Below are 17,288 nucleotides of genomic sequence, written 5' to 3'. Positions count from 1 at the left end.
CACAGGCCTTTAATGAAAAGAATGTGAAGTTGAACACTCAATTCCTAGGTTCAACCTGCAGAGTAAGAGCGAGCGGCCAGTCTTTGTGGACCCGTGGATTTGGGAGATCTCTGACCAGGAATGAGAGCCAAGAAGCCCCCAAGCATTCACTATGTTATAATAATTACATTTACTCGGTGCTTGCTTAATCGCCTCGGCAACTCGGACTTTTGTATCTCGTCTGAAACACTCGAAGAGCATCCCCAAGTAGCAGCTGCCCCTGTGTGGCACAGGGTGGTGGTCCTGCACCGGCCTGCATTTTTTTTCTGCCTGAGGACGACCGCTTGTGTTACGATTGAAACGTCGTGATCTATTATTATTTGTTCTACCTACGTGACTTTACTGAAAGAACCAAAGAGTATGTGAACAAGAGGCTGTCAGTAGGGGGCGATGATTGATATTTCTTCTCAGTTTGGTAATTTGTCGCTAATGTTTAGAATTCGCCAGCATGCAATGGCCGACTCGTTTTGAATGACACAATAGTATGTTTACATCCACTGTTAAGCAGACGGTGCATATTTTTAAAATAGCTTCTTGTTAATACGGCGTAACCTGATGCAGGATATTTCACTGCAGTAATTCAATTTTGTTAATATGCCTGTAAATAATTAAGAATGAATACTTGTCTGATTGTGCGTGTACATGTAACATTTTGTCTATGAGGGTCAAACATTGATTAAGTGTTCAAATCTAGATTGATTAAGTGATGTTAGGACAAAGTGTGTGTGTGTTTGGAAGTAACCTGTACAGAGAACTCGGGTGAGACCCGTTGTTCTTGTGATGCAGGTCAAAGGGTACTTTTGTGTTTCATGAAGCATCTGCCTCTGCAGCAACTCATCGTCTTTGAAATAGGGAGCACGGTCGGATCATTCATCAGTTACAAGGCATACCACTTAAAAGTTACACGTATAGGAGGAGGTACATTCTCTACAACACGAATTGTAGTTTTGTCTTACGTATTGACGTAGATTTTGTCTAACTAGGACTAGAAATGCTCCTTGCTGATTCACGTCTGGATGTTCATACCTCTCGCTTGAAGCAAACCCCACTGCTGTTGTTGAGATGCTGTGCACCAATAATGGTCCAACACATTGACGGCCTACAGGCCAGGAAAGTCACAACACTTACGGCACACGAAGGACGCATTCACGCAAGCGCCCCGTGCTCCGTTTTGAAGTTTTAAAATGAAACATCTTTGAATCGCGTTGTGTTTTGAATTAGATGATTGTTATTTCTTCATTAAAAGCTTATTTCATTTTACATCCGGAAGACTTCGTTGAGAAGGACATTTCGTGTGAATTTTCTCTCGTCGTTAAGTAGATGGCCTTGCCGGGGGTTCGGTTCGATGCGGACTTTCACCTGTTTGGGATTGCGGGATCGAGATAAGGCGACACGGAGCTGCTGGCCGTCTGCAGATCGATTCCAACGTAATCGAGCGTCTGTCCCTGCGCCTCCGTCGTTGGTGCAGGGGGTGCGTGTCTCCGTTGTGGAGTTTCTGGATAATGTTTGGAATTGCCACAATTTTGACCGTGACACCAACATGCGTTGTGAATGACACAACGTTATGTTTTACATCTGCCGTTTAGCAGACTGCGCATATTGTGGTGAATGTTACTGGGGTAGCCAGGTGTACCTGTCGGATTTTAACCTGGAACGTCTGCAATGAATAGAGAATGTGCTACCACATTCTTGGTTCTTTCGGTAAAGTCACGTAAATAGAAAATAACAAAAACAAGAAAATTGGAAAATAATAAATTGATGAAAAGATGCCCATTGGTCGACTGAGATGACTGTGCCCCCCACAGTGTACACACACAGTGTACACACACACAGTGCACACACACACAGTGCACACACACACAGTGTACACACACACAGTGTACACACACAGTGCACACACACACAGTGTACACACACACAGAGTGTACACAATAATTTCAGTATATTTTTTGGTATACCCCTGTGAGCCATTCGGCTCTTGAATCAAGTGCAACCACAACAAACACAAACCCGAACAAGAAACACATCTTAAAGTGACTACTTTGTGTGACTCTGCAAACAGAAAATTCATGAAAAAAACAGCAAAATGTTTCTGAAAAAAGCACCGTACACCAACGCTGTGTGCTAAAAATCCCAGTGGGATGCAATGTCCACGTTGTTGTTGCTGAGTTCAAGGGAGGGAGCAATGGAAAATGAATCTAAATCAACTTAAACTCCAATCCCGCTCTGTGACGTCAGTACTCAGCATCACGTCATCGGTGTGAAACGCCAGAGGGAGGTGTCCCTCGCTAGTGACGTCATGTCACCAAGGTATTCACCCCTCCCCCGTCCACCGCGCTCTTGAACATGACATCACCTCCGCCTGGGTCACTGCCGATATCGTTCCAGTGCCAATCCTTATTTGGGCAAAGCTACGCCCAGTGACTGGCGGCTCATTAACATAATGTATTCGTTAAAGCCGTCGCGAGTTTTTTTGCGACGGGTTCAGCACCCCACGACATGGGACGGATAACATTAACATAATTTATTCATTCAATAACTTATTTATTTACGGAGCAGCTCATTGTGGGAGGAGCGTGTCTCGTACCCCGGATGTGACGTCATGTCACCTGCTGCCGCATGACGTCACGAGGTAACAGGACGCTATCGCTTCCTGCACTGAAATCCGAGGTGAGAAATTCTCATTGCGGTTGTGGTGGTGGTAGTGGTGGTTGTTGTTTACCAAGGTAGAGCCTCGCTCTCTCTCGTAGGGATGTCAGTTGAGTAGCAGCGAGCATGGGAATCGATGTCCAGGTTGGAACTTTACAACGCGGAGCCTAGCCACGCGGGGCCTTGCCTCCTGCCCTCGCCTGATTGCATTCACTTTAATTATCTCACTTAAGTTTAATTTGTCTTCACCCGGCTCACCACTTTGTAACTTTGTTTTATTGTAAATATTCACGCAGTTTTTATTTTCTTTTGTTACCAGGCCAAGCCCGCTTGAGCTGCTATACCGCTCTTGTTATCAGAAGCGACCTGCCCACAACAACACAAGGTGAGGCTTTGTCAACGTGTGTGAATGTTTTGACTTAAAACTTTGGTGACTGCAGGAATTAATATTCTTGGTTTTTTCGGTAAAGTCACGTAGATCGAAAATAAAACAACATTATTTAATTATTTTAAATGAAGCAAAAACCCCACAACGTTTCTATGGCAACATTAATGTTGAAGATGCGAGTGCTTACAGGAATATTTATGACATTTGCCCTCTCATTGCGTGCCATGACAGTGCTGTTTGCACAGTCACACACAGTCACTGTAAGATGTTTTTCTTGGTCGTGTTTTTGTTTTGTTGCTTGTTGTGGTTGCACCCGATTCAAGAGCCGAATGGCTCACGGGACTATAACCAAAATTAATCGAACTGAAAATCAAAAAAACTGAAACCGCGTGATGAATTTTGGGGAAGTTTTTCACTGCATCTCCAAATATATAAAAGGCAAAGTTGTGATTGTGTGTGTTGTCTGTTCAAAATGTTTAGCGTACTTCCCGACATGCAACAAACTGGAAACTTGCCATGTGGGTACTTTCCAGACTGTACACCGTGCAAACATTATACAAATACACTTTTGTGTTTTATTGGGGGGGGGGAGGGGAGCTCAATAATGTATAGATTTTTTGCACGGCAAGTGAGCTGTGACGTCAAATCTGTCACGTGACCCTCGCACGTGGAAGCGTCACGCATTGTAGTGTAGTGGTTAGCGTTGTCTGTGTGTGTCTGTGTGTGCCTGTGTGTGCGTGTCTGTGTGTGCCTGTGTGTGTGTGTCTGTGTGTGTGTGGAAGCCTAACGCATTGTAGTGTAGTGGTTAGCGCTACGCCACGCTACGAACCCAGCGACCCGAGTTCGATTCCCGCTCACGGCCTCCACTGGCGACAATTATTTGAACCGCTTCTGGGCCTTCCCTAGGTCGACTCAGCCTAAAACGAGTAACTGTTGTGGTGTGAACATCGCCACTGGGGAGACAAAGGCAGCCGGACGTGGTAGATCCAAGTCCCGGGCGAAGCCGGGTAGTACAGCTAGTCATGAATACATGAATGAATATAGACGTGTAAGTCACGTGTGACTGTATATATTAATTCCTCCATGGCTCGATACTGACGTGTAGATGGTGTGGATATTCTTATTTTCTGTCTGCAGCTGACGCTGGTCTGATGGAGCAAATGCACTCAGCGCAGCAGCTCGGTACGACAAGTCAACAATGTGACCAGCGCGCATACAGCACGGATTGGACTGGAAATTTGACACAGCACCAGAGAACTCGCACAGAAGAGAAACCCTTCAAGTGCACTGTGTGTGACAAGGCATTTGCATGGCCATCAGTTCTTGAGACCCACCAGAGAACACACACGGGAGAGAAACCCTTCAAGTGCAGTGTGTGTGGGAAGGCATTTTCACGGTCATCTACTCTTAAAATACACCAGAGAACACACACGGGAGAGAAACCCTTCAAGTGCACTGTGTGTGGGAAGGCATTTTCACGGTCATCTGCTCTTAAAATACACCAGAGAACACACACGGGAGAGAAACCCTTCAAGTGCACTGTGTGTGGGAAGGCATTTCCAGATTCATCTACCCTTAAAACACACCAGAGAACACACACGGAAGAGAAACCCTTCAAGTGCAGTGTGTGCGTGAAGGTATTTGCACATTCATCTACTCTTGTAGTACACCAGAGGACACACACAGGAGAGAAACCCTTCAAGTGCACTCTGTGCGTGAAGGCGTTTGTACGTTCATCTCTTCTTGTAGTACACCAGAGAACACACACGGGAGAGAAACCCTTCAAGTGCAGTGTGTGTGGGAAGGCGTTTGCAGATTCATCAAATCTTCAAGTACACCAGAGAACACACAGGAGAGAAACCCTTCAGGTGCACTCCGTGCGGGAAGGCGTTTGCACAGCAACAACAACTTAAAGTACACCAGAGAACACAGAAGCATCAGAAGATCCACAAGGAGCGGAGTCTGAAATCAGCTTGTGAAAGTCAAAGTGCCACCATGAGCCCATCCTTCATTAAACAAGAACCGGAAGAAAATCCCAGCTTGGACACTTTTAAAGGTATCGGGGTGAAACATGAAGAGGTGATGGTGAAATGTGAAGAAGTGAAGAGCAAAGGAGTGAAGGTGAAATGTGAAGATGAAGATTCAACTCGAAAATGGGACCTTCACATCGACAGAGGCAACGTGAAGCAGGAGGAGAATTCTGACTGTGAGGCAGAGCGAGGCAACTCCCAGCAGTTTGTGGAAGTGGAGGTGTGGGTGGACTTCCTCCGAGACAATACAAAGTCAAATGGTGACCCGGTAGATGTGTAAACTTTGCGTTTTAATAATTGTGTTTTTTAAATTTCATTTTGGGCACCTTTATAATACATGCCACAGGACCCGCATGAGCTTAATCTGGCACTGTCCGGGATACTGTTCCAGTGCCCAACCAGGCTGCTGAAAACACCGCGGGTGGAGTTGAGGGTGATCGGTGGAGGGTGTGAAGGGGTTATCAATTCTAGATTTAAAGCTTTCGTGACTGCAAGGTGCTATTCGGTAAAGTCACCTGATGAAGGCCGCTTGTATTGTGGCCGAAACGTCGTGATTTTTTGTTTTATTTTTTACCTACGTGACTTTACCGAATAAAACCAAAGATTATGGTGTGAAGGGGGCGAGTGATGCCGATGGGCGGCGAGGTGGTCATCCGAGAGGAAGCCCAGTGGGGAGATGAAGCAATGAAATCACTCCACGTGTCAGGCGCTGGGTGGATCACCGCACAGCGGCATCGTGGGAGGTGGCGACGGCACGTGGAGGTCTCTACCCGCTAGTGGATTGACCGTGGCTGATGGTGACGACGACGACGATGGATGTTGCTCACTCAACTCTGCGACGTACGAAACGCCAGAGACGCACGGCGATGTGCGGGGTGTTCAGCGGCACGGTGGAGCCGATGGCCTCCTTGCAGCCGCTGCACAGCTGACGCACGACGTGGAGCAGGGCAGGGAGCACGCTGTCCACTATGTCCTGGCAGCTGCCGCTCAGCTGACCCATAGCCTGCAGTAGAGCAGGGAGCACGCTGTCCACTATGTCCTCACTGTGGCTACTGCACAGCTGACCCATAGCCTGCATTAGGGCAGGGAGCACGCTGTCCACAATGTCCTCACTGTGGCTACTGCACAGCTGACCCATAGCCTGCATTAGAGCAGGGAGCACGCTGTCCACTATGTCCTCACTGTGGCTACTGCACAGCTGACCCGCAGCGTGCAGGAGAGGAGTCGGCGCGCTGTCCATGAGCCAGGACATCCCGGGGGGCCAGGCTGGGCCGTCCCTCTCCTGTCCGTTTGCGTGGCCGCTGGTGAACATCGGTCCCCAGGTGGCGACCGCTGCCGGTGGAGAGACGTCCTTCACGAGTCCCGAGTAGTTGTTGATCGTGGTGGTGGTGGTGGTGGCGTTGGAGCCGTTGATGTTCGAATCCCCACGCCGAGATCCTCCGAGGAGTTCCACCATCGGCTGCGTGAGTAGCAGAACCACAGTGAGCACAGCCGTGAAGATCGCCACGCTGGTGGTGGTGGTGGTGGCGAAGTTCTCCGCAGACCTCGAAGTGGAGGAGCGGCGTGGGGCGAGGTGGTTGCCTCTCCCGGAGCCGACTCCACTCTGGTCGCCCCAATGGATGCAACTTTGTCACAGGCCTTTAATGACAAGAATGTGAAGTTGAACACTCAGTTCCTAGGTTAAACCTGCAGAGTAAGAGTGGCCAGTCTTTGTGGACCTGTGGGTTGGGTTAATCTCTAACCAGGAGCGAGAGCCAATAAGCTCCCAAGCATTCATTATGTTATTATAATTCCATTCTAGATTTGAAGCTTTCGTGACTGCAAGGATACATACTCTTTGGTTCTATTCGGTAAATTCATGTAGGTAAAAGATAAAATAACAAAAATCACGAAGTTTCGGCCACAACACAAGTGGCCTTCATCATGACAGCACCGTCCCTTCACCTGATGAAGGCTACTTGTGTTGTGGCCGAAACGTCGTGATTTTTGTTATTTAATAATTCCATTTATATGGTGCTTGCTTAATCGCCTCTGGCATTTCGGAGTTTTGTATCTCGTCTCAGACACTCGAAGAGCATCCCCAAGTAGCAGCTGCCCCTGTGTGGCACAGGGTGGTGGCCCTGCACAGGCCTGCATGTGGACAAGAGCCTGTCAGTAGGGGGCGATGATGCGTTATCTCAGTTGTGTAGTTTGTAGGTAATGTTTAGAATTTTATAAATGTTGACCCAGACGCCAGCATGCAATGGCCTACTCGTTTTGAATGACGCTACAATAGTTTGTTGTACATACACTGTTAAGCAGACGGTGCCTATTTTTTAAAATAACTTCTTGTCAATGCGATGTAACCTGATGCAGTATATTTCAGTGCAGTAATTAAATTTTGTTAATATGCCTGTCAATAATTTAGAATGAATACTTGTCCAATTATGTGCGTACATGTAACATTTTGTCCATAAGGGTCAAACATTGAATAAGTGATGTTAGGACAAAGTGTGTGTTTTGGAAGTAACCTGTACCGATAACTCAGGTGAGACTCATTGTTCTTGTGATACAGGTCAAAGGGTATTTTTGTGTTTTCAGGAAGCATCTCCCTCTGCAGCAACTCATCGTCTTTGAAATAAGGAGCACACTCGGATCATTCATCAGTTACGTGGCATACCACTCAAAGGTTACACGTAGAGGAGGTACATTCTCTGCAACACGAATTGTAGTTTTGTCTTACGTGTTGACGTAGATTTTGTCGAACTAGGACATGAAATGCTCCTTGCTGATTCACGTCTGGATGTTCACGACCAAGGGTTGAAGCGAACCTGACCGCCTGCGGCGCCCCTCACAACCATTTGCGGCCTTGGGCCAGGAAAGTCACGAAAAAAATTGCACGCGAACGACGCCTCCACGCAAGCTCCCGATGCTCCGTCTTGAAGTTTGAAAATGAAACAACTTTGAATTGTATTATGTCTTGAATTGTATAATTGTATTTCTTCATTAAAAGCGTATTAATTGAAAACGACATTTGGTGTGAATTTTCTCTCATCGTTAAGTAGATGGCCTTGCCGGGGGTTCGGTTCGATGCGGACTTTCACCTGTTTGGGATCGCGGGATCGAGATAAGGCGACACGGAGCTGCTGGCCGTCTGCAGATCGATTCCAACGTAATCGAACGTCTGTCCCTGCGCCTCCGTCGTTGGTACAGGGGGTGCGTGTCTCCCTTGTGGAGTTTCTGGATAATGTTTGGAATTGCCACAATTTTGACCGTGACACCAACATGCAATGACCTGTGCGTTGTGAATGACGCAACGTTATATTTTACATCTGCCGTTTAGCAGACCGCGCATATTGTGGTGAATGTTACTGGGGTAGCCAGGTGTGCCTGTCGGATTTTAACCTTGAACCCCTGCAACAAATAGAGAATGTGCTACCACATTCTTGGTTCTTTCGGTAAAGTCACGTAGATGGAAAACAAAAATAAAGAAAAAATGAGTTTTTTTATTATTTAAATCGTCATTTTATTTTTTTCTTTAATGAAACATTTTAATTTACGTGACTTTTTAAATTTTGATTTAAAGCTTTCGTGACTGCAGTAATTCATATTCTTAGCTCTTTCGGTAAAGTCACGTTGAGGGGAAACAATAAAATAATAAAATATATATAAAACAATACAAATTATCACGACGTTTCGACTGTAACACAAACGGTCGTCATCAGGTGATGATGACGACCGTTTGTGTTCTAAAACAATTTTGTGTTATAATTTTTTTATTGTTTTATATATTTTATTATTTTATTGTTTCCCTTCAATGTGACTTTACCGAAAGAGCTAACAATATGCATTTCCGTGACTTGACGGAAAGAACCAAGAACGTTAATTCCTGCAGTCGCGAACGTTTTAAGTCAAAAGAGAATGCGCCACCACTCGGCTCGCCTCAATCTGCGTGGAGGCGTGGGGGTGGGGGTCAGCCTGAGAGAGTTTCTCACCGGCGCAGAACTTCCACGCAGAGGCTCCACGCAGCTTCGTGCGGAGCGACAGGCCAGGCAGCTCCCACACAGCGTGGTGCAGCTCGTTAACATTTATAGTCTTGCTTCTTTCGGTAAAGTCACGTAGATAGAAAGTAACAAAAACAAGAAAATTGGAAAATAAAAAATTGATGAAAAGATGCCCATTGGTCGACTGAGATGACTGTGCCCCCCACAGTGTACACACAGTGTACACACACACAGTGTACACACACACAGTGTACACACACACACACAGTGTACACACACACAGTGTACACACACATAGTGTGTACACAATAATTTCAGTTTATTTATTTTGGTATACCCCTGTGAGCCATTCGGCTCTTGAATCAAGTGCAACCACAACAAACACAAACACGAACAAGAAACACATCTTAAAGTGACTGTGTGACTCTGCAAACAGAAAATCCATGAAAAAAACGGCAAAATATTCCTGAGAAAAGCACCGTACCCCAAATAGTTCAAGGGAGGGAGCAATGAAAATGAATCTAAATCAACTTAAACTCCAATCCCGCTCTGTGACGTCACTACTCAGCATTACTTCATCAGCGTGAAACGCCAGGGGGAGGTGTACCTCGCTAGTGACGTCATGTCACCAAGGTATTCACCCCCCACCCCGTCTACCGCGCCCTTGAGCGTGACGTCACCTCTGCCTGGGTCACTTTCGTTATCTGTTCAAGTACAATCCTTATTTGGGCAAAGCTACGCCCGGTGACTGGCGGCTCATTAACATAATGTGTTCGTGAAGGCCGTCGCGACGGGTTTCAGCACCCATGCCCCATCCCTCCACGTATGGGCCTGGTTCATTAACATAATTTATTTAAATTAACACCCGCTCGTTGCGGGAGGGGAGTGTCTTGTACCACGCAAGTGACGTCATCTCCTGCTGCCGCGTGACGTCACGAGGTAACAGAAATCTACCGCTCCGCACGTGAACTGAAATCCGAGGTGAGAAATTCTCATCGCGGTTGTGGTGGTGGTGGTTGTGGTGGTGGTTGTTGTTTACCAAGGTAGAGCCTCTCTCTCTCGTAGGGATGTCAGTTGAGTAGCAGCGAGCATGGGAATCGATGTCCAGGTTGCAACTTTACAACGCGGGGCCTAGCCACGCGGGGCCTTGCCTCCTGCCCTCGCCTGATCGCGTTTGCTTCAATTATCTCGCTTAGTTGAGCAATCTTTGTAAGAAAGTAATCTACCAGGCTATGCGTTTATTGTGTGTTGACCGACTCTCTGTTTTGCATTGCATTACATTTCCAAGTTTTACTCAGTTTGTTTGATTAAGTGTGCTTTTGATTTAAAGCTTTCGTGACTGCAGGGATTTATATTCTTGGTTCTTTCGGTAAAGTCACCACCACGTAGAAGGGAAACAATAAAATAATAAAAATATAAAACAATAAAATTCTCACGACGTTTCGACTGCAACACAAGCAATCATCATCAGGTGTGAAAACCATCAGCAAGAACATTTTCTTGCTGTGGTTTTCACGCTGTGGTTTTCACACCTGATGATGATTGCAAGAACATTTTCTTGCTGTGGTTTTCACACCTGATGATGATTGCTTCTTGTGTTGCAGTCGAAACGTCGTGAGAATTTTATTGTTTTATATTTTTATTATATTATTGTTTCCCTTCTACGTGGTGGTGACTTTACCGAAAGAACCAAGAATATAAGTGTGCTTTCTCTCTCTCTCTGCGTGTCCTCGTGTTATTATTATTTCCTGCAGTCACCAAAGTTCCAAATCTCTCATTGACACAAGGCCGTAATTATAATATATAATAATTATAATATGTTATAATAATTATAATATATATTGGTGGGGGACATATCCCCCCACAATAATCAAATATGCTCAAAATGTCCCCCCAATATATTGCTATAAAAATATTTTTTTTAATAATAATTGCTATGCTATGTTAATAAAAACAACAATTTCGCTAAACCTTGGCCACAAAACCAGGACTTGTCTTTATATAACAATGCGTAGATTTGTGTTTATATGATTGCGTTGTACTTTATGAATCCCTAATCTCTGCCATTACATACTATGAAACAAGAAAAGTTAAAAAAGAAACAACACAGAGCAATGTAATACAATACAATATTATACATTATTGTATCAAATAATACAAATTCCATCCCATGTGTTAGCGAAATTTTTCAATATTTTAGGAAATGTCAGGAAATTAGTTTTAAAATTTAGATTTTTTCTTTCTGGGGGGGGACCCCAGACCCCCTGGTAGATTTGGTCTCCCCCAATCTTGACTCCATGGCTACGGCCTTGTTATTCTGTCTCTCACTGTTCAAATAAACCTACCGTTAACATTATAGACTGATCATTTCTTTGTCAGTGGGCAAACGTACAAAATCAGCTGGGGATCAAATACTTTTTTCCCTCACTGTATGTGTGTATCTCTCTCTGTGTGTCTCTGTGTTATATCTGTCTCTGTCTGTGTGTCTCTCTTTCAAATTGAGCAACCTTTGGAAGAACGTGATCAACCAGGTGGGGTGTTGACTGTTATGTTGGCCGACTCTCTGTGTTGTATTGCATTACATTTCTAAGTTAACTAGGTTTGTTTTCTCTTGCATTTGTACCTGATGATGATTGCTTGTGTTGCAATTGAAATGTCGCATGCTATGTGCACACAGCGTTGGTGTACGGTGCTTTTTGTGGAATATTTTGCTGTTTTTCCCTGGATTTTCTGTTTGCACAGTCACACAAAGTCACATCAAGATGTTTTCTTGTTCATGTTTTAGTTTTTTGTTGTTGTTGCGGTTGCACCCGATTCAAGAGCCGAATGGCTCACAGGGCTATACCAAATAACTGAACTATGACCTATCCCCCCCTCCCCAAGCCTGTTAGCCACGCCCCATCACCCCCCACCACGTCACTCCCCCCCCACACCCTCCTCCCCAAGGCTGTTAGCCACGCCCCATCACCCTCCCCCACACACGTCACCCCCCTCCCCTAGCCTTGTTAGCCACGCCCCATCACCCTCCCCCCCACACACGTCACTCTCCCCCCCACACCCTCCTCCCCAAGCCTTGTTAGCCACGCCCCATCACCCTCCCCCACATACGTCAGCCCCCTCCCCACCCCCCCAAGGCTGTTAGCCACGCCCTGTCACCCTCCCCCCCACACACACGTCACTCCCCCACCTCACCCCCCCCTCCCCGTGTCTGCTAGCGAGCCACGTGACAGGCAACGAGGAGACAGAGCGAGGCCTTGTGGCGAGGCTCACTGAGGAGGAGGATTTGACGAGGACGACGATGGCGGAGCTGCGGGGATCGTCGTCGTTGTTGGTGCCCGTGGGGCTCTGTGTCGCGTGCTGTGTCGGTCTCGTCGCCTGTGCCGGTGTAGAGACCGACGCCACGGGTACAGCAGCAGCAGCAGGAGCAGCAGCAGGAGCAACAGCAGCAGGAGGAGGTGAGTGATATTTTTGTAATTTATATATTCTCACAATAAGGAAAGGCAGTGTCTATTTGTGTCATCCCTTCACGTGAAGTCCTCGTCACAACAGCAACGTTTTGAGGCATAAGCAATTATAAAATAACATTTAGACTTAAAGCTTTCGTGACTGCAAGGATTCATCTTCTCGGTTGTTTCGGTAAAGTCACCACGTAGAAGGGAAACAATAAAATAATAAAACAAAATTCTCGCCTATTATGTTTTTATTATTTTATTATTTCCCTTCTACGTGGTGACTTAACCGAAAGAACCAAGTATAATAAAACTCTTACTACATAGGATCACAAAGTGGCGTCACACACAGAGTTACTCGTTAGCTCATCAAGTTGTGTTATGGGTGGGGGAGGGGGGTCAGTGCGTTGATTGGTAATCGATGCTTGCCAATGCGTTGATTGGTAATCGATGCTTGCCAATGCGTTGATTGGTAATCGATGTGTGTCAATGCGTTGATTGGTAATCGATGCTTGTCAATGCGTTGATTGGTAATCGATGTGTGTCAATCCATTGATTGGTAATCGATGTGTGTCAATGCGTTGATTGGTAATCGATGCTTGTCAATGCGTTGATCTGCTTGCGTTGTGATCGAAACGTCGTGATTGTGTTTTGTTTTAATATAATTTTATTGTACTTCTACACACGTGACTTTACCGACAAAAACATCACAACGAGTAATTTTATCGCGGTCACGAAAGCTTTAATACCTCATTAACAGAAAGAGTTTTGTTTACTCATTTTGTTGTGTTTGTCAGCCCCAGTGTTCTGTTTCGATTTACTTCTACACACGTGACTTTACCGACAAAAACATCACAACGAGTAATTTTATCGCGGTCACGAAAGCTTTAATACCTCATTAACAGAAAGAGTTTTGTTTACTCATTTTGTTGTGTTTGTCAGCCCCAGTGTTCTGTTTCGATTTAAAGCTTTCGTGACTGCAAGGATTCATCTTCTTTGGTTCTTTCGGTATAGTCACCACCACGTAGAATGAGAATAAAATAATAAATTGATAAAATAAAATAACACAGTAAAATTCTCACGACGTTTCGGCCACAACACAAGCGGCCTTCATCAGGTGAAGGGACGAGACTGTCTGGAGGACAGCGCTGATGAAGGCCACTTGTGTTGTAGCCGAAACGTCGTGAGAATTTTACTGTGTTATTTTATTTTATCAATTTATTATTTTATTCTCATTCTACGTGGTGACTTTACCGAAAGAACCAAAAAATAGAGTTTTGTTTCTTCATTTGGTTGTGTTCGTCAGCCCCAGTAAGCCACGTCGTGACGCTACAGAACTTTAAACGAACACACCGCACTAACACGTACACAAGTACCAGCACTGTGTGTGACACTCATTACTCCTATTGATTTCGTGTGTGTGGGGGGATGTGTGTGTGTGTGGTGTGTGGGGGAGGGGATGTGTGTGTGTGTGGGGGATGTATGTGTGTGTGGGGGGGGATGTGTGGGGGGAGGGGATGTGTGTGTGGGGAGGGGATGTGTGTGTGTGTGGGGAGGGGATGTGTGTGTGTGTGGGGGGATGTGTGTGAGTGGGGGGATGTGTGTGTGTGTGGGGATGTGTGTGTGTGGGGATGTGTGTGTGTGTGGTGTGTGTGTGTGTGGGGGGGGATGTGTGTGTGTGGTGTGTGTGTGTGGGGGGGGATGTGGGGGGGGAGGGGATGTGTGTGTGTGTGGGGAGGGGATGTGTGTGGGGGGGGGGATGTGTGTGTGGGGGGGGGGTGTGTGTGGGGATGTGTGTGTGTGGGGGGAGGGGATGTGGTGAGTGGGGGGAGGGGATGTGTGTGTGTGGGGGGAGGGGAGAGAGATCCATTGTCATTGTTACAGGATCCAATTATTATTGTGTGGTGACGTGCCCTGTTGATTGTTAATTGTGTCTGTGTAGTTAACTGCAGGGCACACGGCCTCTGTGGGACTGTTAGAGGGATGTGAATGTCACGGCTACCCTGCCAGCTGAATGTATTTGTGTCATTCACGGTACTTCACAGATAACCGGAAGGTTTTAATGATGATGGCATTTTACTTGGAATTATCATTGAGCTTTCAAGGAACTTTTTTTCACCACTAATTTATTAACGTCCCTAACGAGAGTTGTTGTTGTTGTCACCACGTCTACGGTGGTGTTAATGTGTTTGTGTTTTCACATCGTTGGAATTGTAAAGCTCCCGCTTTTGCTCTTTTGTTAGGTCGTGGGGAATCCAATGGCGGTGCTAATTGAATGTTCGCAGTCACTAATTCAAGGTGTCTCCTTAACAACAACAACAACAAAGTTGAGCACCACCCTCCCCCCCAGACCTGCAAGTTAGTCATTGTTAGTCATTGAAGTTAGTCATTGAAGTCATTAAAGTTAGTCATTGACTAACTTGCAGGTCTGGGGGGTCAGCCATTGACTAACTTGAATTTTTCACCCCCTGGGTCATTCTCATCGTTTTCACAAGTTCCGGTGGTTTCTGATGTTTCTCTCAATTACCACGACTCACGGTGACCCCCCCCCCACCCCCCCACTCCGTCACCTCCACCGCAATCCCAACCCGACCCACAGCCCCCTCCGCGCCCCCACAGAACATCACGTGCGTGGCCCTAAACTCCAGCAGCCTGCTGGTCAGCTGGGAGCCGCCACCCGCTCACGGCCAGCAGGACGGCGGCGGCGGCATCACGGGGTACACGGTGGCCTACAGGGAGTTGCCCAGCCAAGGCGTGGCACACGCAGCAGACGCAGACGACGGCTCGGGGGATGGGGACGACGACGAGGAGGACGAGGAAGAAGAAGAAGAAGGGGACGATGACGACGATGAGGAGGAAAAAGAAGGGGACGACGAGGAAGAAGGAGACCATCAAGGGGACCACCAAGGGGACCACCAAGGGGACCACCAAGGGGACGAGGAAGGGGACGGCACGGGAGGGCGACCGAGCCGGGGGGGCGGCTGGCGCCGGACGCCGCGTCAGCCCGCGTACCGGAGGAGCGTGACGCTGCACGGGCTGACCAAGTGGGCCCCCTACGAGGTGACGGTGCGGGCCTACACGGGGGCCAGCCCGGGGCCCTCGTCGCCGCCCATCCAGGCTCGCACGCGCGACGATGGTACGTCAGGGTGGGGGGGGGGGCGCCGTGTTCCCGGCCGGCCGCACCGTAGCCGTGCCGGCCGCACCGTAGCCGTGCCGGCCGCGCCGACGCTCCGACGTGTCTCCCGAGTGTTTTCCCTCCTGATCTTGGCGTCTTCGCAGCTAACGGTCGCGTCTGGCCCGAGTCCTTCCCTGTCGGCTTGCTGCACCGCTCCTCTCTCTCGTGTCATGCCAAATGATAATTGACGCGGCTCTGGGATGAACACCCACGCCAACTTGGGCCGTGAAATCATTTTCGTCTCCATCTGGTTAATTTTCCCGTCTGCATTTTTAGCGGTCGCCCTTTGCTTGAGTGCCCCCCCTTCCCCCCCCCCCCCCCGCGTGCCGCCCAAAGTTCCCACCGCGGAGCTCCGCAAGGGGTCGTGGACTGCACGCCCATCAACCATTTTAGTGTCCGTCCCTTGGGGTGCACGGCTGAGACCAGGCCACTTTAGGTTGGAATGGGCTCCTGGGTGTACACCCACCGCCGGAGTGGAAGAATGGCAGGCACATCTTACAGATGACTAGCCGATGGTCATTGTCCAGATCGGCTCCACGGCAGGTTCTGGTCTCAAGGGCACGGGCTCACATCCGCTGTTGCATCCACTACGTAGTCCGGCAGATGGTTCTTGCTTGGACTCGGCATCCATCCGTGATGTTGTGCGGATGCGCCGATGCCGGAACAGCGTGTTGGTAATTACAAGCCCATGGGCTGCACAAAAATCTAGCGGCCTCCTGCCGTTGTTATTGAGCTGATCTGGCCCACGCCTTCCAATCACTCCAGACCAGGTGCCTCGCGCATTGAAGTCGCCCAACGGGATGACTCTATCCCGAGTGGCCACTTTTGCTAGCACCTGTGACAGGAGGTCATAGAAGCCATAGACAGACACAGATACACAAAGACATAGACACAGACAGACACAGAATTGATGAAGACCAAATCCTCCTCCTCACGAACTTCATCCAACAACACCGCTCAGCTATGCAATCTGTCTGTGTTTGTCTGTCTGTGTCTCGCTGTCTGTATCTGTCTCACTTTTTCTCTCTGTTTCCCCGTGTCTCTACGTCTCCCCATTTCTACCCGTGTCTCCCCGTATCTCCCCATGCCTCCCCAATCTCGTAGCCACCACCACCACTACCACCTCCCGCTCCTCCCCACCCTCGTCCGGGGTGTCTACGGGAGACGAGGCGACGCTCCCCTCCAGCGGCAGTAGCAGCGCCTCCATCAGCTTCCTGTCGGTCATAACGGTGCTGGCGATCCTCCCCTTCCTGATGTGCACCGTGTGGGGCAGAGGGAGCGCCGGCAAGCGTCCCGGTGAGCGGCGGTGGCGTTGCGGTGCTACGGAGATGTTGACTGCCTCGCTTGGTGCTTGGGAGGTCGTGGGTTGGATCCAGACTCTGACGACGCCTGCTGCTGCCGCTGTTTATTTAAAGTTTGCGGTGTCTCTCATGATCATCATCACAATGGCTGAGATATATTCTTAGTTTTTTTCGGTAAAGTCACGTTGAAGAGAAACAACAAAATAACAAAATATATATAAAACAATAAAAAATTCTCACGACGTTTCGACCATAACTCAAACGGTCATCATCA

General features: G+C 47.8%; 1 protein-coding gene across 2 annotated transcripts in view; it reads left to right on the top strand.

The window, feature by feature from the left end:
- Positions 1–9,962: 9,962 nt before the first annotated feature.
- Positions 9,963–17,288, top strand: part of LOC116937339 (uncharacterized) — a 40,279-nt gene continuing 32,953 nt past the window's right edge. For both annotated transcript variants that reach the window (XM_076059311.1, XM_076059310.1), the window contains exons 1-4: positions 9,963–10,070; positions 12,305–12,544; positions 15,138–15,674; positions 16,818–17,009. In XM_076059311.1, the coding sequence (XP_075915426.1) occupies positions 12,388–12,544; positions 15,138–15,674; positions 16,818–17,009 (886 nt within the window). In that variant the 5' untranslated portion in view covers positions 9,963–10,070; positions 12,305–12,387. The remainder of the gene's footprint in view (positions 10,071–12,304; positions 12,545–15,137; positions 15,675–16,817; positions 17,010–17,288) is intronic.

This window comes from Petromyzon marinus, unplaced genomic scaffold (assembly GCF_048934315.1).
Source record: "Petromyzon marinus isolate PM22_M1 ecotype Great Lakes invasive population unplaced genomic scaffold, UKy_Petmar_22M1.pri1.0 PM_G_Scaffold_1, whole genome shotgun sequence".
Lineage (NCBI taxonomy): Eukaryota > Metazoa > Chordata > Hyperoartia > Petromyzontiformes > Petromyzontidae > Petromyzon > Petromyzon marinus.
This window is presented reverse-complemented; position numbering and strand designations above follow the sequence as displayed.